Genomic DNA, 15,242 nt, shown 5'->3' with positions numbered 1-15,242 from the left:
CACCTTGAGGGTGACTCACTTGAGAGATGATCTCAGAAGAGCAGCTTGATTTGTTGAAGTATTTTGTGTATGAATTATGCTGTACATATTATATACACTTTCATTCATTTCTTATGTTTTTGAAAGAAGACTCTCACGCTAAACAAGGCTGCAGTTATTTGCTTAAATACAAAACAGCAATACTGTGAAATTATCGCAATTTAAAATAAACGGTTTTCTATTTTAATACATTTTAAAATGTAATTTATTCCTGTCTAAAAGCGGATTCTTTGATAAATAGAATGTTCGAAAATTACAGCATTTATTTGAAATTCTTTACTGTCAGTTCTGATCAATTTAATGCATCCTTGCTGAAAAATGTATTTACGTATTTAAATCATAACGACCCTAAACTTTTGCATGGTTGTGTAAATAAAAGAAAAGCAAATATCAGAGACTTTGAGTTTAGTGCGGTTTTTAAAGCATGTCTATTCATGCTTTCAGCTTTGGGATTGCTCCAAAACAAGTCCCATCCTGCTTCATAAACATAGAGGATTATGTCGTTCTACATGGTTAAAATAACCGCTTCTATTTTCTGTTTTACAGAATCCATGAAATAAGAAAAGTCTTAGGAGTCTCAAATTCAATCGAGCGTTAAATCCTTGCCGCAGGTATGGCGAAACAATTTTTTTCTGATGTTGTATAAATGCTTTTCCTCTCAGAAAATTCCTACTTTTGCTTTAAAAGCAAGTACCATGAGTATTGGTTATGGTGATATGCAGTTAAGGAACATATTGTAAAATTTAACCGCTTCTATTTTCTGTTTTACAGAATCCATGAAATAAGAAAAGTCTTAGGAGTCTCAAATTCAATCGAGCGTTAAATCCTTGCCGCAGGTATGGCGAAACAATTTTTTTCTGATGTTGTATAAATGCTTTTCCTCTCAGAAAATTCCTACTTTTGCTTTAAAAGCAAGTACCATGAGTATTGGTTATGGTGATATGCAGTTAAGGAACATATTGTAAAATTTAACCCCCACCCCTTTTTTGTTTTTTAGGCTGTAATGGCTTTGCCTCAAGGAGCATATGAAACCTTGGATGACATCCCAGCCCATGTGTGGAAAGGGCTGCCAAACAGCATGAAGCTGAGACCGTCAGCTGTTAACCCAAATCGCATTGGTGAGTAACAGCGTGGCTGAGTACTTGTAAGTGATGCTGTTGATGAGAAATCATGTTCATTTTTGCAGTATTTTATTTTAACTCTGCTTTCTGAAAGACTATGAGATGTCCCAAATATTTGACTTTGAAACACTTTGAAATATTTACAAAGTTTGCCTGTTTTCCTCTACAACCATCACTTTTGACAGTTGCCTTATGGTTTAGTCAGCATTTTGAACCAAAGGAATTGAGAATGTTAAACAATTGAGTTGCAAACAACGTAACTGCAGTCTTGTTTTGTTCTACGTTTGAAATGCGCAGTATGCTGTGATGCTGCCCTAGAAATATACAGATAAATGTTTAATATCGAATGTTCCAGAAAATGGCTCTGTGAGGGAGTCTCTGGAGATCTTAAAGTTGCTCATTCTGAATGAGGACTCATGCTGAAAAATCCATCAAATAAGTTTGAATGGCGAAGGAAATAAAATTCCCAGTGTTTGCTCACATAGGATTTCTTGTGACATGCTGTCCATGTCTCTCTACAGGTGTATGGGCATCTAGATTAATACCTAAAGGCAAAAGGTTTGGACCATTTGTAGGAGAACGAAAGAAGAGATCTCAAGTGACAAGCAATGTTTACATGTGGGAGGTATGTATTAGGTATCCCATTGAGAAAGTCTGAAGTCTGAATACACTGATCAACACAAAGCATATTTGGACCAATATACAGTACCATTCGAAAGTTTGGGGTCAGTAAGATTTTTAATGTTTTTGAAAGAGGTCTCTTATGCTCACCAAGGCTGCATTTATTTGATCAAAAATACAGTAAAAACAAGTTTCCCGTTTAAAAAAAAACTATTGAATTGCCAGTCTTCAGTGTCACATGATCCTTCAGAAATCATTTTAATATGCTGATTTAGTGCTCAAGAAACTTTTCTTCTTATCAATGTTAAAAACAGTTTGTTTTTTTGTGGAAACTCTAATAATCTTTTTATGATGAATAGATAAATATAAAGTTAAAAAGAACAGCATTTATTTAAAATATGAATATTTTGTTACATTATAAATGTCTTTACTGACACAATTTTGATCAATTTAATGCATCTTTGCTGAAAAAACAAACAATTTACTGACCCCAAACTTTTGAGTGGTAGTGTAGGTTTAAGTGGTGGTTCTTAATTAAATACATATTGTTCCACTATCATTAGGTATATTTTCCAGCCTGGGGGTGGATGTGTGTAGATGCCACAGATCCAATGAAAGGAAACTGGTTGCGGTATGTGAACTGGGCACGCTCTTCTCAAGAGCAAAACCTCTTTCCACTGGAAATCAACCGAGCTATTTACTACAAAGTGTTAAGGGTAAGAGCTGATGAACTGGTTTGATTTTCACCATGTTGATTTCCACCAATTAACGTAAAAAGATTAAGCCTGGAGAAGATGCATACAGCGGTGTAGTACACTAGTAAAGGGGTTTTCAAACTTTTTTTTTTATGCTAAAGATCCCCAAAATATGATTCCCTTGCAAGAGACACTCTGCTTAAATTATTAGCAGCTATAATACCATTCCAAAATTTGGGGTCAATATGAGACTTTTGTAACAAGAAATGTATTCAGGATGCATTAAATTTGACAGTAAAAAGGTGACAGTAAAGACTTTTACATTACAAAAGATTTGTGTTTCAATGCTGTTCTTTTAAACTTTTGTATTCATCAAAGAATCCTGACAAAAGGTGTCATGGCTTTCACAAAAATATTAAACTGCACAACTGATTTCAACTTTGATGATCATAAGTCTTAATAATAAAATCTTTCTTGAGCAGCAAATCAACATATTAGAATGATTTCTGATGGATCATGTGACACTGAAGACTGGAGTAATGATGCTGAAAATTCAGTTTTGCCATAAAAGGAATAAAATATATTTTAAAATCAATTAAAAATTTTTTTTTTTTTTTTTAAACTGCAAACTACTGTTTTTACTGTATTTTTGGTTAAATAAATGGAGATTTGGTGAGCATAAGAGACCTTTCTCTAAAACATTTTAAAAAAATCTTACTGGCCAAACTTGAACAGTAGGGTTTGTATTTTCATGTATAAGACAATATGTTGTAAATGTAAACAAAATGTAAAAGCATTTCTTAATTCGCTAGTATTAACTTAATGACATAGTTTTTATACCACTATTAATGTTAGATGTATAACGCAAAGAGAACCATATTCAGTTGCATTACTTGTGTGGTTCTTTTCACAGTAATTAAATACTATAAAATATGAATGAGAACGTTGCAAAAAAACTCACACTGAGCAAGCAAAAGGAAACGGCAACAAAGAGAAACCATGTGGTTTCTCTTACAACACAAATACAAACTGGTCTTGAAAGCATGCACATTGAAAGCATGTCCCAGGACAGTTTGAAAACCCCTACACTAGTAGATGCACTCAATGATAATAGACATGGACTAAATAAACAAAACTCCAATTTTGTTTTCATAGTGTGGCATGGATATTTGAAAAGTAGTAATCTGGGACAAATATAGAATGATTATAATAATTATTGCTGTGCTCCTGCTTAAATGTATGCACATTAAACTTTTGTTATATGTAAATATTTTATAAATTTACCAGCAGAAATTGAAATTCCTTTGTTTTTCTTTTTAAATGCATCTTCTACACTTAATGTAGTTGACAGATGAACAAAGCATCTTTAACGTCAATTAAAATGTTATAATATGAGCTTTCTCATACGGCACACTAGTTTGTTATTGGGGTCTGTTTCTAAATGCCTGACAGAGCGTCAAGGCCTAGATAGTATTTCATCCTATGGCATACCAAAAACCTCGACTCTGATTGGTCCGTCTACTCTCCGTCAGCCAATCGGACCCGACGAAGAACTTCTAGTGTGGTACAATGGGGAAGACAATCCTGAGATAGCAGCTGCATTAGAGGAAGAAAGGACTAGCAACCTGAGCAAGAAGAGTTCACCTAGAGCAAAGCGAGGTAAAATGAAAACACCACCTCTTACTGCTACTACCTGCAGTTTTCCCCCCGATAAAAATTAGTGTCTAATTAGTGTCCGAGAACATATGTTTATTCTATTCGGAAGTATTCGCAGTCGTTAGCTGGAGCTAGCATGTTAGCCACCTGGCTATTCTCCCATTTCATAGGAAGATTATTTAGAAACCGGAATTACAGATGACGTTCTGTTTTAAACAGCTTTGTTAAAAAGAAAAACACACCGGGACAGAGACAAAGTGCGATGAATATAACGTACTCTTCCTCATGTTGATGAACGTGTCAGTTAGCCGCCTTGCAGACTCGGACCTTATTTCAGTGCCTCAAAATCTAATGAACTTCTCGCCTAGAGAGCATTTTGAGCATCACGGGCACGGCCGAGCGTTCGATTCAGAACGTTTGAGAGATTTTAAACCCGCCTGTGATGCCCGAACATGTCATCTAGATAGACAGCTCACAAGGTTTGGAGACACAGCCCATGTCTCTCAGACATGACCTTCGAGACCCTCCTCGCAAAGCATTTTGAATGAGACCTAACATAAACACAAAGTTTCACCTCTAAAAGTACGAGAGTTTCATTTGTTTGTTCGTCCATAGCTCATTTCTTAATCATTTGTCACACATCACTGCATTAAGTTTGATGCTTTAAGCTTGTATGTATTTTAATAAACTTTTCTTTTGGAATTTATTTTTCTATAAAATATCACTCAAATATATATTTGACTTTAAATGTATATATTTGGTCTGAACTGTCTTTATAGACTGTTTTAATGACTGAAAAGGACAGATGCCCGACCTAAAAGAAAAGGAAAAGAGCATTTGCTGGTCTTTTCATTTCATTGAGTAGGCTAAATGGTCGTTTGACTTTCCCCTTTTCAATGACAAGTGCAGCTAAATGCATGATGGTTCAATTTAGCTAGTAATATTTTTAAAAGAAAGGTTCGACGTAAGTAAAGGAGTTCTTGACATATTTGACCTCTTAATGATATCCAAAAGTTTGCTGTTAGGGAAAATTGTTAGGAATTGAGAAGGATATAGGCCTAATGTTTTATCTGTTTGTTTAAATTTAATTTTGTATGTTAGAAAGTCATTGTAAGTTGTACGTTTTTTAGCCTAAACAATTTATAGACATTTTGACAGTGAACCTTTTGATGTTATCAACAAGTCAAAACACATTGTAACTATATATGTGCATCAATCCTTTATCTGACAAAAAACAGGGTCAAATGAATATATTGTAAAAATATATGCGTACATTAAGGACAATTGTAATTACCATGTTTAGTGCATTAAAATATGTAGTGGTGAATTTTGTTTGAAAATGTCCATGATTATGTGCATGAAATAGTAATAGATTAGCATTTAAGGACAGAGTTGGATGCGGAAATGTGGGAATGAGTATGGTCAGATGACCAAGTTAGCAGCATGTGTCTGTTTTATGAATTGGGTTTTGTATAAGATGTTCCCAGTTGACCTTGCCACAAGGACAGCAGCTGATGGCTGGTTTCTTTGCTTGGCTGTGACACTATCCATTGTGTAAATGTATATAAAAATGTTTACATGTAATTATTCAGCATTTATACTTCTTCAAAGGGAAAGTTCACCCAAAAATAAAACATTCGGTCATTTACTGACATCATGTCACTCCAAGCCTGTACGACTTATTTTCTTCTATGAAACACACAAAAGGAGATTTTTGATATGATATGATAAAATATGATAAAAGTCCATATGATAAAAGTCAATGTTCTTCAGAATATCTTCTTTTGTGTTCCACACAATAAAGTCAGTCATACAGGTTAGGAACAACATGTGAGTGAGTAAATGATGAGAGAATTTTCATTTTTGGGTGAACTATCCCTTAAACTTTAATTTACTACAATCGCCTGAAATTCAGTAACAGTTAATGCATTGCACACTACATTTAACATGCAATTACTGTGGTATAGATTTTATTATGGGCATTAAAAGTGTGAGCAACAAGCATTTCTTTGCTTATGTCACCCACAATGCAGCAGTTACTGAGAAGTCAGTCTGGTTTTGTGGTGAGCTGCTAGTTTAGAAAAGAAGGTGTTGACATACTTGTTTTGGATTTTGCAGGTGGAGCTCTTTATTCTAGTTAATGTACCAGATGTTCTTACAAATCTTGGTTGTTTACAGTTTTCAGTTTATATTTATTTATTGCTACTTCGATGAAATATCATTGGATTAAATTATTGTAGGTTTTGACGGCCATGAAAGGAAACCTTAACCTTTTATTAATTGCTTTTTGCTGGCTTTAGTAAGTCTTAAAGGTTGTCTCTTTTTTAAAAAAATAAATATTTTTTACTAAAAACAGATTTGTTTCTCCCTAAAGCAAGGAGGAAGCTGTCGGAAAAAGCCAGACTGGCTGATTTGGCTGGATTCTGTGAACCGAAGAAATCGAGTGCCGCTGAACCCTTATTCACAGTGATGCGGGACTCAGAGGAAGGTAGGTTATGCTTTTCATCAGCCTCTGGCAGGGATTTGTGCTGTTCACAAGTATGCTCAGCTCAATCATAATGTTTGTTGTGGTCAACAGTAGGGCTGCAACTAACAATTATTTTGATAATGTGTCATTTATTTCTATGGTTAAATGGTGGGAATCTAACATTTATAGATTAGGATATAACAATAAAATGTTAGTTATGCGCTGAATCATACATGTTTCAAACGCATTAAATAGCACACACGTATATCCAAGTACTTGAAATGGGAAGCGGCATTAATCTAAATGCTTGTGAGTTTAAAGCGCTTAATATAAAACATCATGTCTGGGACAGCTTATGGTCTGCACGGCTCGCTCTGTTATCTCCATTATTTTTCAGATGTGTTTTGTCCAACAAAATGCATTTTTCACTTCACTAAAGAAACATCACTGGTGGTGGTTTTTGTGCACAGCATACAGACCTGACTAATCCGTGATGAAATTTGTTTTGAATTATTTAATTACCAATGTACTGGAATAGTTGACAGAGTGGTAGTCTAACAGAATTAGGCCTATGTGTTTAGATTAGATTAATCATTTTCTTATTCACTAGTCAGTTTTCATTTGCTTGAGCAGGTACAAACACTGTGTTAGGTAGTATTTAGGGCCAGAGCAGCGATGGTGTGGGGACCCTATTGGAATTGCTCCATTTATTATTTTAATATATTTTTCTTGTGATTCAGGGCCTAATGATGAGGAAAGACCATCTTCACCTCCCGAGTTGGAACAGAATGCAGTTTCCCAGTCATCTTCTATAGAAAGTGAAAACCCTGTCCAGTCTCACACAACAGAGATGAACCAGAGGGAAGGATTGGATGAGGAACATGTAAAGGTTGATGGACAACTGTTAAATCAGTGCCCACAGCACCCCTCTGAGGCAGAATCAGTTGATGGGGATGAAAAGTCTCTCCAGCAATTAAATTCGGGCAACCCTGCTGAAGAAAGCTCTGAGAGTCCACTGTGTGATACAGAGTGTATATCTTCTTTAGCGAATCCTGAGTTGGAGGCAGATGGGGATTTTGAGGATGACCCCCAGGGAGGAACATACCCCTGTCAGCACTGCGAGCGTCATTTCTCCACCAAACAGGGCCTGGAGCGCCACACTCATATTCACACTACTTCAAACCTTCAAACTCATACGTTTAAGTGCCGGTACTGTGCCAAGCCCTTTGGCTCTCAGGTAGGCAGGCGCAGACATGAACGTAGACATGAGAATGGGAGTAAAACTTTAAATAGGCCTGGGTCACTCAGCGGAACAGCGTTCCTCCACAGTCCTACAATGCCCAATGATTCTGCTACTTCTGCCAGTGTGTCCACTCCAAGCCATGCAGTCGTTATGAACACACAGAACGGTCCTCCTCAGCTAACCTCTGACAATTTGAAAAAAGAGCCTGGTATTGAATCTGACCGGCCTTTTATATTAGATGAGAATGGGGAGTCAAAAGAGCTTCATCCTTGCAAGTATTGTAACAAGGCTTTTGGCACACACACCAACATGCGTAGGCACCAGCGCAGAATCCATGAGCGGCATCTAATGCCTAAAGGTGTTCGCCGGAAAGGTATACTCCTGCAGGACGGCTCCTCCCAACACCAGCACCATGAACAAGGGCAGCCCGTTTTGCTCCAGGAAGAGTCACCAAGTGCCAGTCCACCACCTATTTATGTGCCCAGTGTAGAGACCGAGGATGAGGGAGAGAGGGAGGAGTGTATGGTTGATATCTCTAACAACATTTCTGAAAATCTCAGCCATTACATTGATGGAAAAATACCATCTACAAGCACAGTGAGCAATTGTGAGGTCATCGAGGTTGATTCGAGCACTGCAGCGTTGTTTGGCCTTGATGCTCTTATTTTGAGTCCCAAACAAATAAGTCATGCTCTTAAAGTTGAAACACGGACTTGTCCAGTGAAGGAAATTTCATGCATGTCTCAGACAACTTCTAAAAGGCGAACTGCTACACCTCCGCTGCTGCCTGCTGTGAAAGTGGAGGCTGAAACGGTGTCCTCCTCTTCCTCATTGTCCTCCCCTTCCTCTCAGTCCTCTCTGTTGGTTGGAAACATTTTCTCCCAGTCAACCGAAACGTTAGCTTTTCAAAAGGAGAAAACGGTTTATCTCTCTCCGAAACTTAAACAACTACTACAGGCCCCGGATGGTCAGAAAACAGCCATAGGTCTAATTACAGATAATAGATTGACCACCCCACTTTCCGTAACTTCACTGCCTGCTGTCCAAGGTAGGTTTAAAAGAAGAACTGCCTCCCCTCCCACAGCTTCACAGAGTAGCCCACCACAAAGAAATGACAACATAAGCTCTGCAGCTGGGTTTTCATGTTCTCTGAAGGTGCCAAAGATTGAGACCCACTGCATGACTCATTCTTGGAGTTTGTCCAGCAGTGATCATGGGGACACTGAAAGTCTAACAGGAAAAGACTGGTCTCCTTCAAGAAGTGGAGGGAATTCTTGCAATCAGCAGCCGCTTGACCTTTCGAATTCCTTCAGTAAAAAAGACAATAGTGTAAGCAGAGGATCTGGAGAGGCTGTGCTTGACTTAAGTATGAACCGTAAAAGTCCTGTTGACCATGAAGTAAAGACATGCTCAGCCACACTACCACCTCATGTGAAGAGGAAAAAACCTAATACCAGCATTTTAGAAAAAGTGTTAATGAACGAGTATGCTGGCCTAAACTCACCCGGAGAAGAAGGATCCAACACTCTTGGGAGCCCTGACGCCCTTTCGTCTTCTGAGAGTGCCACATGTTTAGCCCCTTCTAGTCCTGGATCAGGATCAGAGCACCTTCCTTGTGAATCAACCTCTCCTCCCTCCCTGACCCCTATGACTATTAATCCATCCTCTCCATCTTCCTCTAGTATAGCTTCATCTACTCCCCCTCCTCCAGTCTTACCCACTATCCCATCTCCTCCGCCTCTATCATCGCAGCATTTTCACATGTCAGACGCCTTATCACCTTCCCCTTTTCCGGTGTTGTCCCCTAAAATGTCCCCAAAAGCAGTTGATTGTTTAGAGGAAGTGTCTGATTCATCTGCATTAACAGAATCATGCCATGATACATTAAATTCCATTGTTAATGAATCAGACCAAACTGCTGAGCAGTTAGACCGTGTGATTTCTCCACTGCCTCAGGATGCAAAAAGACATTGTACAGCAGATTCATCTTCAAAGTCAGAAACACTACTTGAGGGCTCAACCTATGATTCTAAGCCTCAGTTTTTAAGAAATGCAGACCAAGCAGGTTCTTCTCACCTAGAGTGGGATACTGCTTCTGAAACCAGCCAAAGCCATTCCTGTGAAGGAACTCTCCCCCAAGACCTCAATATTAAAACAGAAGGTCGACACAAATCAGAGCCTTCTCTTTCTACAGTACAATCAACTACTAAAGAATCTTCACCAAACTTCCTCAGTGAATTGCATTCTCCACAAAAGAGTTCAGAAGTCGATAACAACTTTGCTGAAGAGGATATAGGGAAAAAAGAGGAGCCGGTTGATAAAACAAATGGAGTTGACACTTCACCTGGGAGTCCAGTCAAAAATTGTGATGAGGTTGAAACACCAGAGCGAGAGAATTTTGTCAAGAGTTTTGTGTGTAACGTCTGCAAAGAGCCATTTCGCTCCATCAAAGACCTTAGTGGCCATATAATAGAGCATGCGTCAGAGTGGCCTTTTAAGTGCGAGTTTTGCGTTCAGTTATTTGGCAATGCCACTGCGCTCCTCGAGCACCGCTCCTCTCTTCACGGGGTGGGAAGAATTTATGTTTGCTCCATTTGCTCCAAGGAGTTTGCCTTCCTCTGCAATCTCCAGCAACATCAAAGTGACCTACATCCAAGTCAGAGTTGCACTCACACTGCTGTTGAAAACGGGAAGCTCAGACCTCAGAACTATACGGATCCTGCTTACACAAATGTGGAGAAAGATGCTGTTGATGCTGAGGATTCTTCGGAGGAGCGTAACAATGACACTAATAAGGTGGAAGAAGAGGAAAATGGCCATGAGGACCCTACTGAAGAACTATACACTACAATAAAGATTATGGCATCTGAGGCTGGTAAACCGAAAGGTCCAGATGTGCGGCTTGGCATTAATCAACACTACCCCAGCTTTAAGCCTCCACCTTTCCCGTACCACAACAGAACACCTGATGGCTCGGTTGCCTCCGCGACTAATTTTACCACACACAACATCCCCCAAACATTTAGCACTGCGATCCGGTGTACCAAATGCGGAAACAGCTTTGACAACATGCCAGAGCTACATAAACACATATTAGTTTGTGCTAATGCTAGTGATAAGAGACGCTACACCCCTAAGAAGAATCCCATTCCTCTCAAACAAGTTGTGAAACAGTCTCCAAATGGTCTTTCCACCACTGGAGCCTCTACTGGGCAGAATGCCTTTCGCAGAATGGGTCAACCAAAAAGGCTCAACTTTAACCAAGATATAACCTCTAAAGCAAAGTTATCAGCCCTAAATAAGAAGAAAAACCAGCTTGTCCAGAAAGCCATATCTCAGAAGAACAAGTCTGCTGCCTCTGCAAAGAAACCCCCAACCCGGGTAAAGGAAGAGGAGACTCATGAGGTCCATGCATGCCCATACTGTAATCGAGAGTTCACATACCCAGCCAGCCTCGCTAAACACATCGCTTGCAGTTGTCCACAAAGACCTGTTGCCAAGAAATTGAAAAAAGGTGCACTGATGCCTCAAGACAAAAACAGGAGTCTCCGAAGTCGAGCCATTGAGTCTGAAGTCAAACAAGAGTCAGGTTCTGGATCAAGCACGAAGCCTTTGGGGAAAACCAGAGCCCGGAGCTCTGAGCCAATTGAGAATGAAGCTCTACCAGCAATTAAAGGAAAAGAACCTCAGGTACGTACAAAGAGGCCAGCCTTGAATATGGACAATACGGCCCCACAAACTAAGAAAGGCAAAAAGAGCAATGAGCCACTGACTTCCATAACTCCTGCGGTTACTGATGATTCTTTAACACCACCACCTTCTAAGATGCAACGTGGATCTAAAGAGGTTGTTGCCAAGAAGGAGGTTGTTGTCAAGAAGCAAGCTGTTGTCAAGAAGGAGGTTGTGAAAACACACCAGTCTAAAAAAGAGGAACGTTTTTCAGCAAGGACGCGGGAGAGAAAAGGTGGGCCGGTGACACGCAGCGTACAGATTGCTAGTGCTTCAACTCCTTTGGAAGTGAAGACTGAAGACCTTTCAAACCATGAACCAGGGCAGTCTGAGGTAATGTAGAAATTCATCGTTATCATTGATATAATGTGATTATAGTTATATTTTATAGTTGTGAGTTTGTGATTTCATTGTTTTTTTCTGTTTATTTCAGGAGTCTCTATTGAAGTTAGCCAGGTAGAACTCCACGTTCTCTAAAGGATTGCTTGAGTCAATGACTGGAAGGGGAACTTCTTTCAACTGAATTGGATTACCTTGATCATAGCCTGAATGTTCAGGGGAGCGAGGAGTTATCTCCCTGCTCATCTTTTGTGTTGGCCCATTGGAAGTATCTTATCAATGCACTTTTATAAATAATCCTTTGGATGTCTAACCCCTTCCCCAAATGGACTGAAAAATATGATAAATAAATAAATCTCAATCAAGCATAATATTACTTATGTAATATTTATAAATGTTGACCTTCTGGTTTTAAGATATTGCAAGAGGCAATCATTCAACAGTTTCTCTTAGGCTGATTGGCCATGTTTAATCTGTAAGGTTTTCAGATCCAGCGGTCTCCTAATGCATGTGCTTCTGTATACAGTATGATTGGACTGATCCTTTCTCCATGTCTGTACTCCATTTTGACCTGCTCCTCTTTTACTGAGAGAAATTATTTGAAGAAGAGTATATATATGTATATTTAAGTAAATGTAATCCTCCACAGGGAATGTTTATCATACTGAGGCTCTCATAATCTGTGAGGCTTTTTTGTTTTTACTTTATTGTTGATATTTTTGTTTATTTTGACACAGTAAATGAATTGAGCTGTTTGATACAGTCAGAGTGAGCAGGAGAGAACGGTTTGCTGTATGTAAAAGGTGTTCGACCTTCACCTGAACCAGCCAAAACCATAAGCCGTTTTATTCTTTTCTTTTCTCTGTTCCTTTTGTAATCTACAGATTCTACAGCAGGGCTGCTGGCCATTAAAATTACACTAAAACTTCAACTGGGAATGACGAACTGTCTTCTGCACTTGCATGAGATTAATTAAAAGTTGTAAGTGCCATTATTACAACCCAAATTATGTAATTGCCTATTACATACATATTGCATATTAGTGATCTGGTAAATCAGGTTGCTTGTTTCTATGAAAAGCACTTTATTTAGGCTAATTTGCCTTTTATGGATATCTCAAAGTTTGAGGTGATTTTACAATATGTGATGACACCTGCTTGAAAACTATAAAAACACCGTTAATTTTCACTGGTATGTTTATGCGCATGTATGTCACACCCTGAGGCAACCTCAGAAATTTGCTATTAAGACCTAGTTAATGTCGCATTATTAGTATAATTAGCCGTTATTGCCATGTCGTCATCACAAGCACTCAGACTCTTTGGTAACCAAGCATTACACAAATGTTTTTATCGTTTCTCATTTTATAAAATGGATAAGGCCTCTGCTTTAATAGAACATCAACTGCACTTAATTCTTAGTGGTCTACCTCCTGGCAAGCTTTGAACTGATGCGTTTTCTGCCTTCGGACAGCGTAATCCCTCTCACTCCTAAGCCTGTCTCTGCCATGTCATTTTCACTTTACAACCTGGACAATGAGGACAGGTATCTAAACAAGATCTGAATGCTTGAAATGGTTTTTTTTTAAGCAAGGAACTTGAAACAATATTTCCATCTTGCAGTATGTCTTTGCTGTCCTGCATTGATATATTTTTGGGAATGAAATGTTGACCGTGTTTTGTGATTATGAATAATAACCTTCACAAATGTAAAATGCATTGTCCTAATTGATATATAAAAAAAGAAAAAAAATCAATGTATTCTTGATTTTAGCTTTTAGTTTGACTTCAGTCGCTTAGAATGTATCCAGAGATAAGGTATGTCAAATTAGTTGTTCACAAATGTTTTTCAATATTTAGGTTTGATCATTTGCATATCACCATTCGTTGACTGCATTGCTTCCTGACTAATCCAGGCTTTTGCATTACCTATTTCTGTTAGCGCGTAGTCACATTCAGATTTTTTGTCCATGTCCGATATCAGTACATTTTCTCTAAATCACCTGGCTTTTGAAATTGAACCTGTCTTATCGAGAGCTCAATCTTTCCAGCAGGATTCAAATTTTATTGTGGCTTTAAGAATCTTGTGTTTGACCATCAAAAAAGCCATTCGAGTGAAATAGAGTTCTCTTCTAGGCTAGCTAACCTTGACTAAATACCCATTCAGCTGTAAGGACACTTCTAACCGTCTGTCTTGCCAATATTCAAATGAAGAATAGAATATTGAGTGCAAATTTGTTCTGTTACACAGGATAGATCTTTATGTAGCAGGGAAAGCAAATCTTGTTTATGTTTCCCCTGGTGCCATTCTTTATGGTTCCTCCATGCTGTGTGTTGGGGAGAAGAGGTGCATGATGCTATGCTCAGCTTGACAGGATGAAATATTGCTTCACTTAATCCTGATTGCTGTGCAAGGTGGCATAGCCCTAGTCATAAAAATGCAGCCCCATGCAGCTTCCGAGTTGGTCGATGCAGTACATTATGATGGCGAAGTGACGCTTAGGTTAGAAATCATCTCCTTTATAATTTCTCCAGACCTGTATTATTAAACACAATATTTTTTTTACTTCTAGATATCTCAAAAGTTTTGCTGTCAAATATTTTTAAAACTTTTCTGTTAATGCTTAAATGTTTAGTGCCATTTGCTATCCTTCATACTTGTGTATAAAAAAAAAAAAAGGGTGGGAATTACATTACATTTTTTGGATTTATCAATTAGGAATTGACTGAATTATGAAAACAGCAGAATACAGTGCGAGATTGTTAAAACCGCCTCAATTTTGGCATTTGGTTAGCATTAACCGGTAGTCTGTATGGCCTAAATGACATCTGTGGAAAAAGTAAGTAATTTCACAAGAGCAAGATTTTGATTTAAACTCTTCTTTGATACCTTATGCACCAATTAATTGTTCGCATTAAGGGCCAATAACTTGCATTAATTATGTAAATGAGGTTTTGATTTCTTGTGGATTTTGACCTCAGACCTGCTAGTAGTTTTATTGAAAATATTGCTTCTTCCCTGCGTTCAGAGACCATTAGAAATAGCACTGCCTTACGTAACTAGGCCGAGGATATGTTTGTGCTGATGCATGTACTATCAAATACCTTTCTGCCTCTCTGAGGGGAGCAGAAGAACACTGAAATTGAGAGAGCAGAATCACTCCTCGGCAGAGAGAGAGAGAGAGAGAGAGTGTGATCTGTTCTGGCAGGGGAGTGTATAGGAGGTACAGCTCTATCCTTCCCAGCTGACAGCTTACTATCTGCCTGTCTCTTCGGTTCACGTTCAAAAAGAATATGATTTGAGTGAACCTTCAGTAAGACAGAGGGAATTAA

General features: G+C 38.5%; 1 protein-coding gene across 2 annotated transcripts; it reads left to right on the top strand.

Moving 5' to 3' along the window:
* The first annotated feature begins 806 nt into the window (after positions 1 to 806).
* On the top strand, positions 807 to 13,641 carry prdm2b (PR domain containing 2, with ZNF domain b). 2 transcript variants are annotated; one of them, XM_079856638.1, is made up of 8 exons: positions 807 to 875; positions 1,037 to 1,157; positions 1,682 to 1,785; positions 2,345 to 2,497; positions 4,009 to 4,135; positions 6,507 to 6,620; positions 7,340 to 11,904; positions 12,005 to 13,641. In XM_079856638.1, exons 2-8 carry the CDS (start codon positions 1,043 to 1,045, stop codon positions 12,029 to 12,031), a joined length of 5,205 nt encoding a protein of 1,734 aa, XP_079712764.1. In that variant the 5' UTR covers positions 807 to 875; positions 1,037 to 1,042; the 3' UTR covers positions 12,032 to 13,641. The 2 variants fall into 2 exon arrangements, with proteins under 2 accessions (XP_079712764.1, XP_079712765.1); XM_079856639.1 differs by lacking the exon at positions 2,345 to 2,497.
* The last annotated feature ends 1,601 nt before the right edge of the window (positions 13,642 to 15,242 follow it).

The sequence above is a fragment of the Squalius cephalus genome, assembly GCF_949319135.1.
Source record: "Squalius cephalus genome assembly, chromosome: 22".
Lineage (NCBI taxonomy): Eukaryota > Metazoa > Chordata > Actinopteri > Cypriniformes > Leuciscidae > Squalius > Squalius cephalus.
This window is presented reverse-complemented; position numbering and strand designations above follow the sequence as displayed.

Excerpts from the sequence above, each read along its gene's own strand:
- prdm2b (XM_079856638.1), top strand. The coding sequence starts at position 1,043 with ATGGCTTTGCCTCAAGGAGCATATGAAACCTTGGATGACATCCCAGCC. Across the intron at positions 1,158-1,681 it reads TGTTAACCCAAATCGCATTG|GTGTATGGGCATCTAGATTA; the intron begins GTGAGTAACAGC and ends GTCTCTCTACAG. Across the intron at positions 11,905-12,004 it reads ATGAACCAGGGCAGTCTGAG|GAGTCTCTATTGAAGTTAGC; the intron begins GTAATGTAGAAA and ends TGTTTATTTCAG.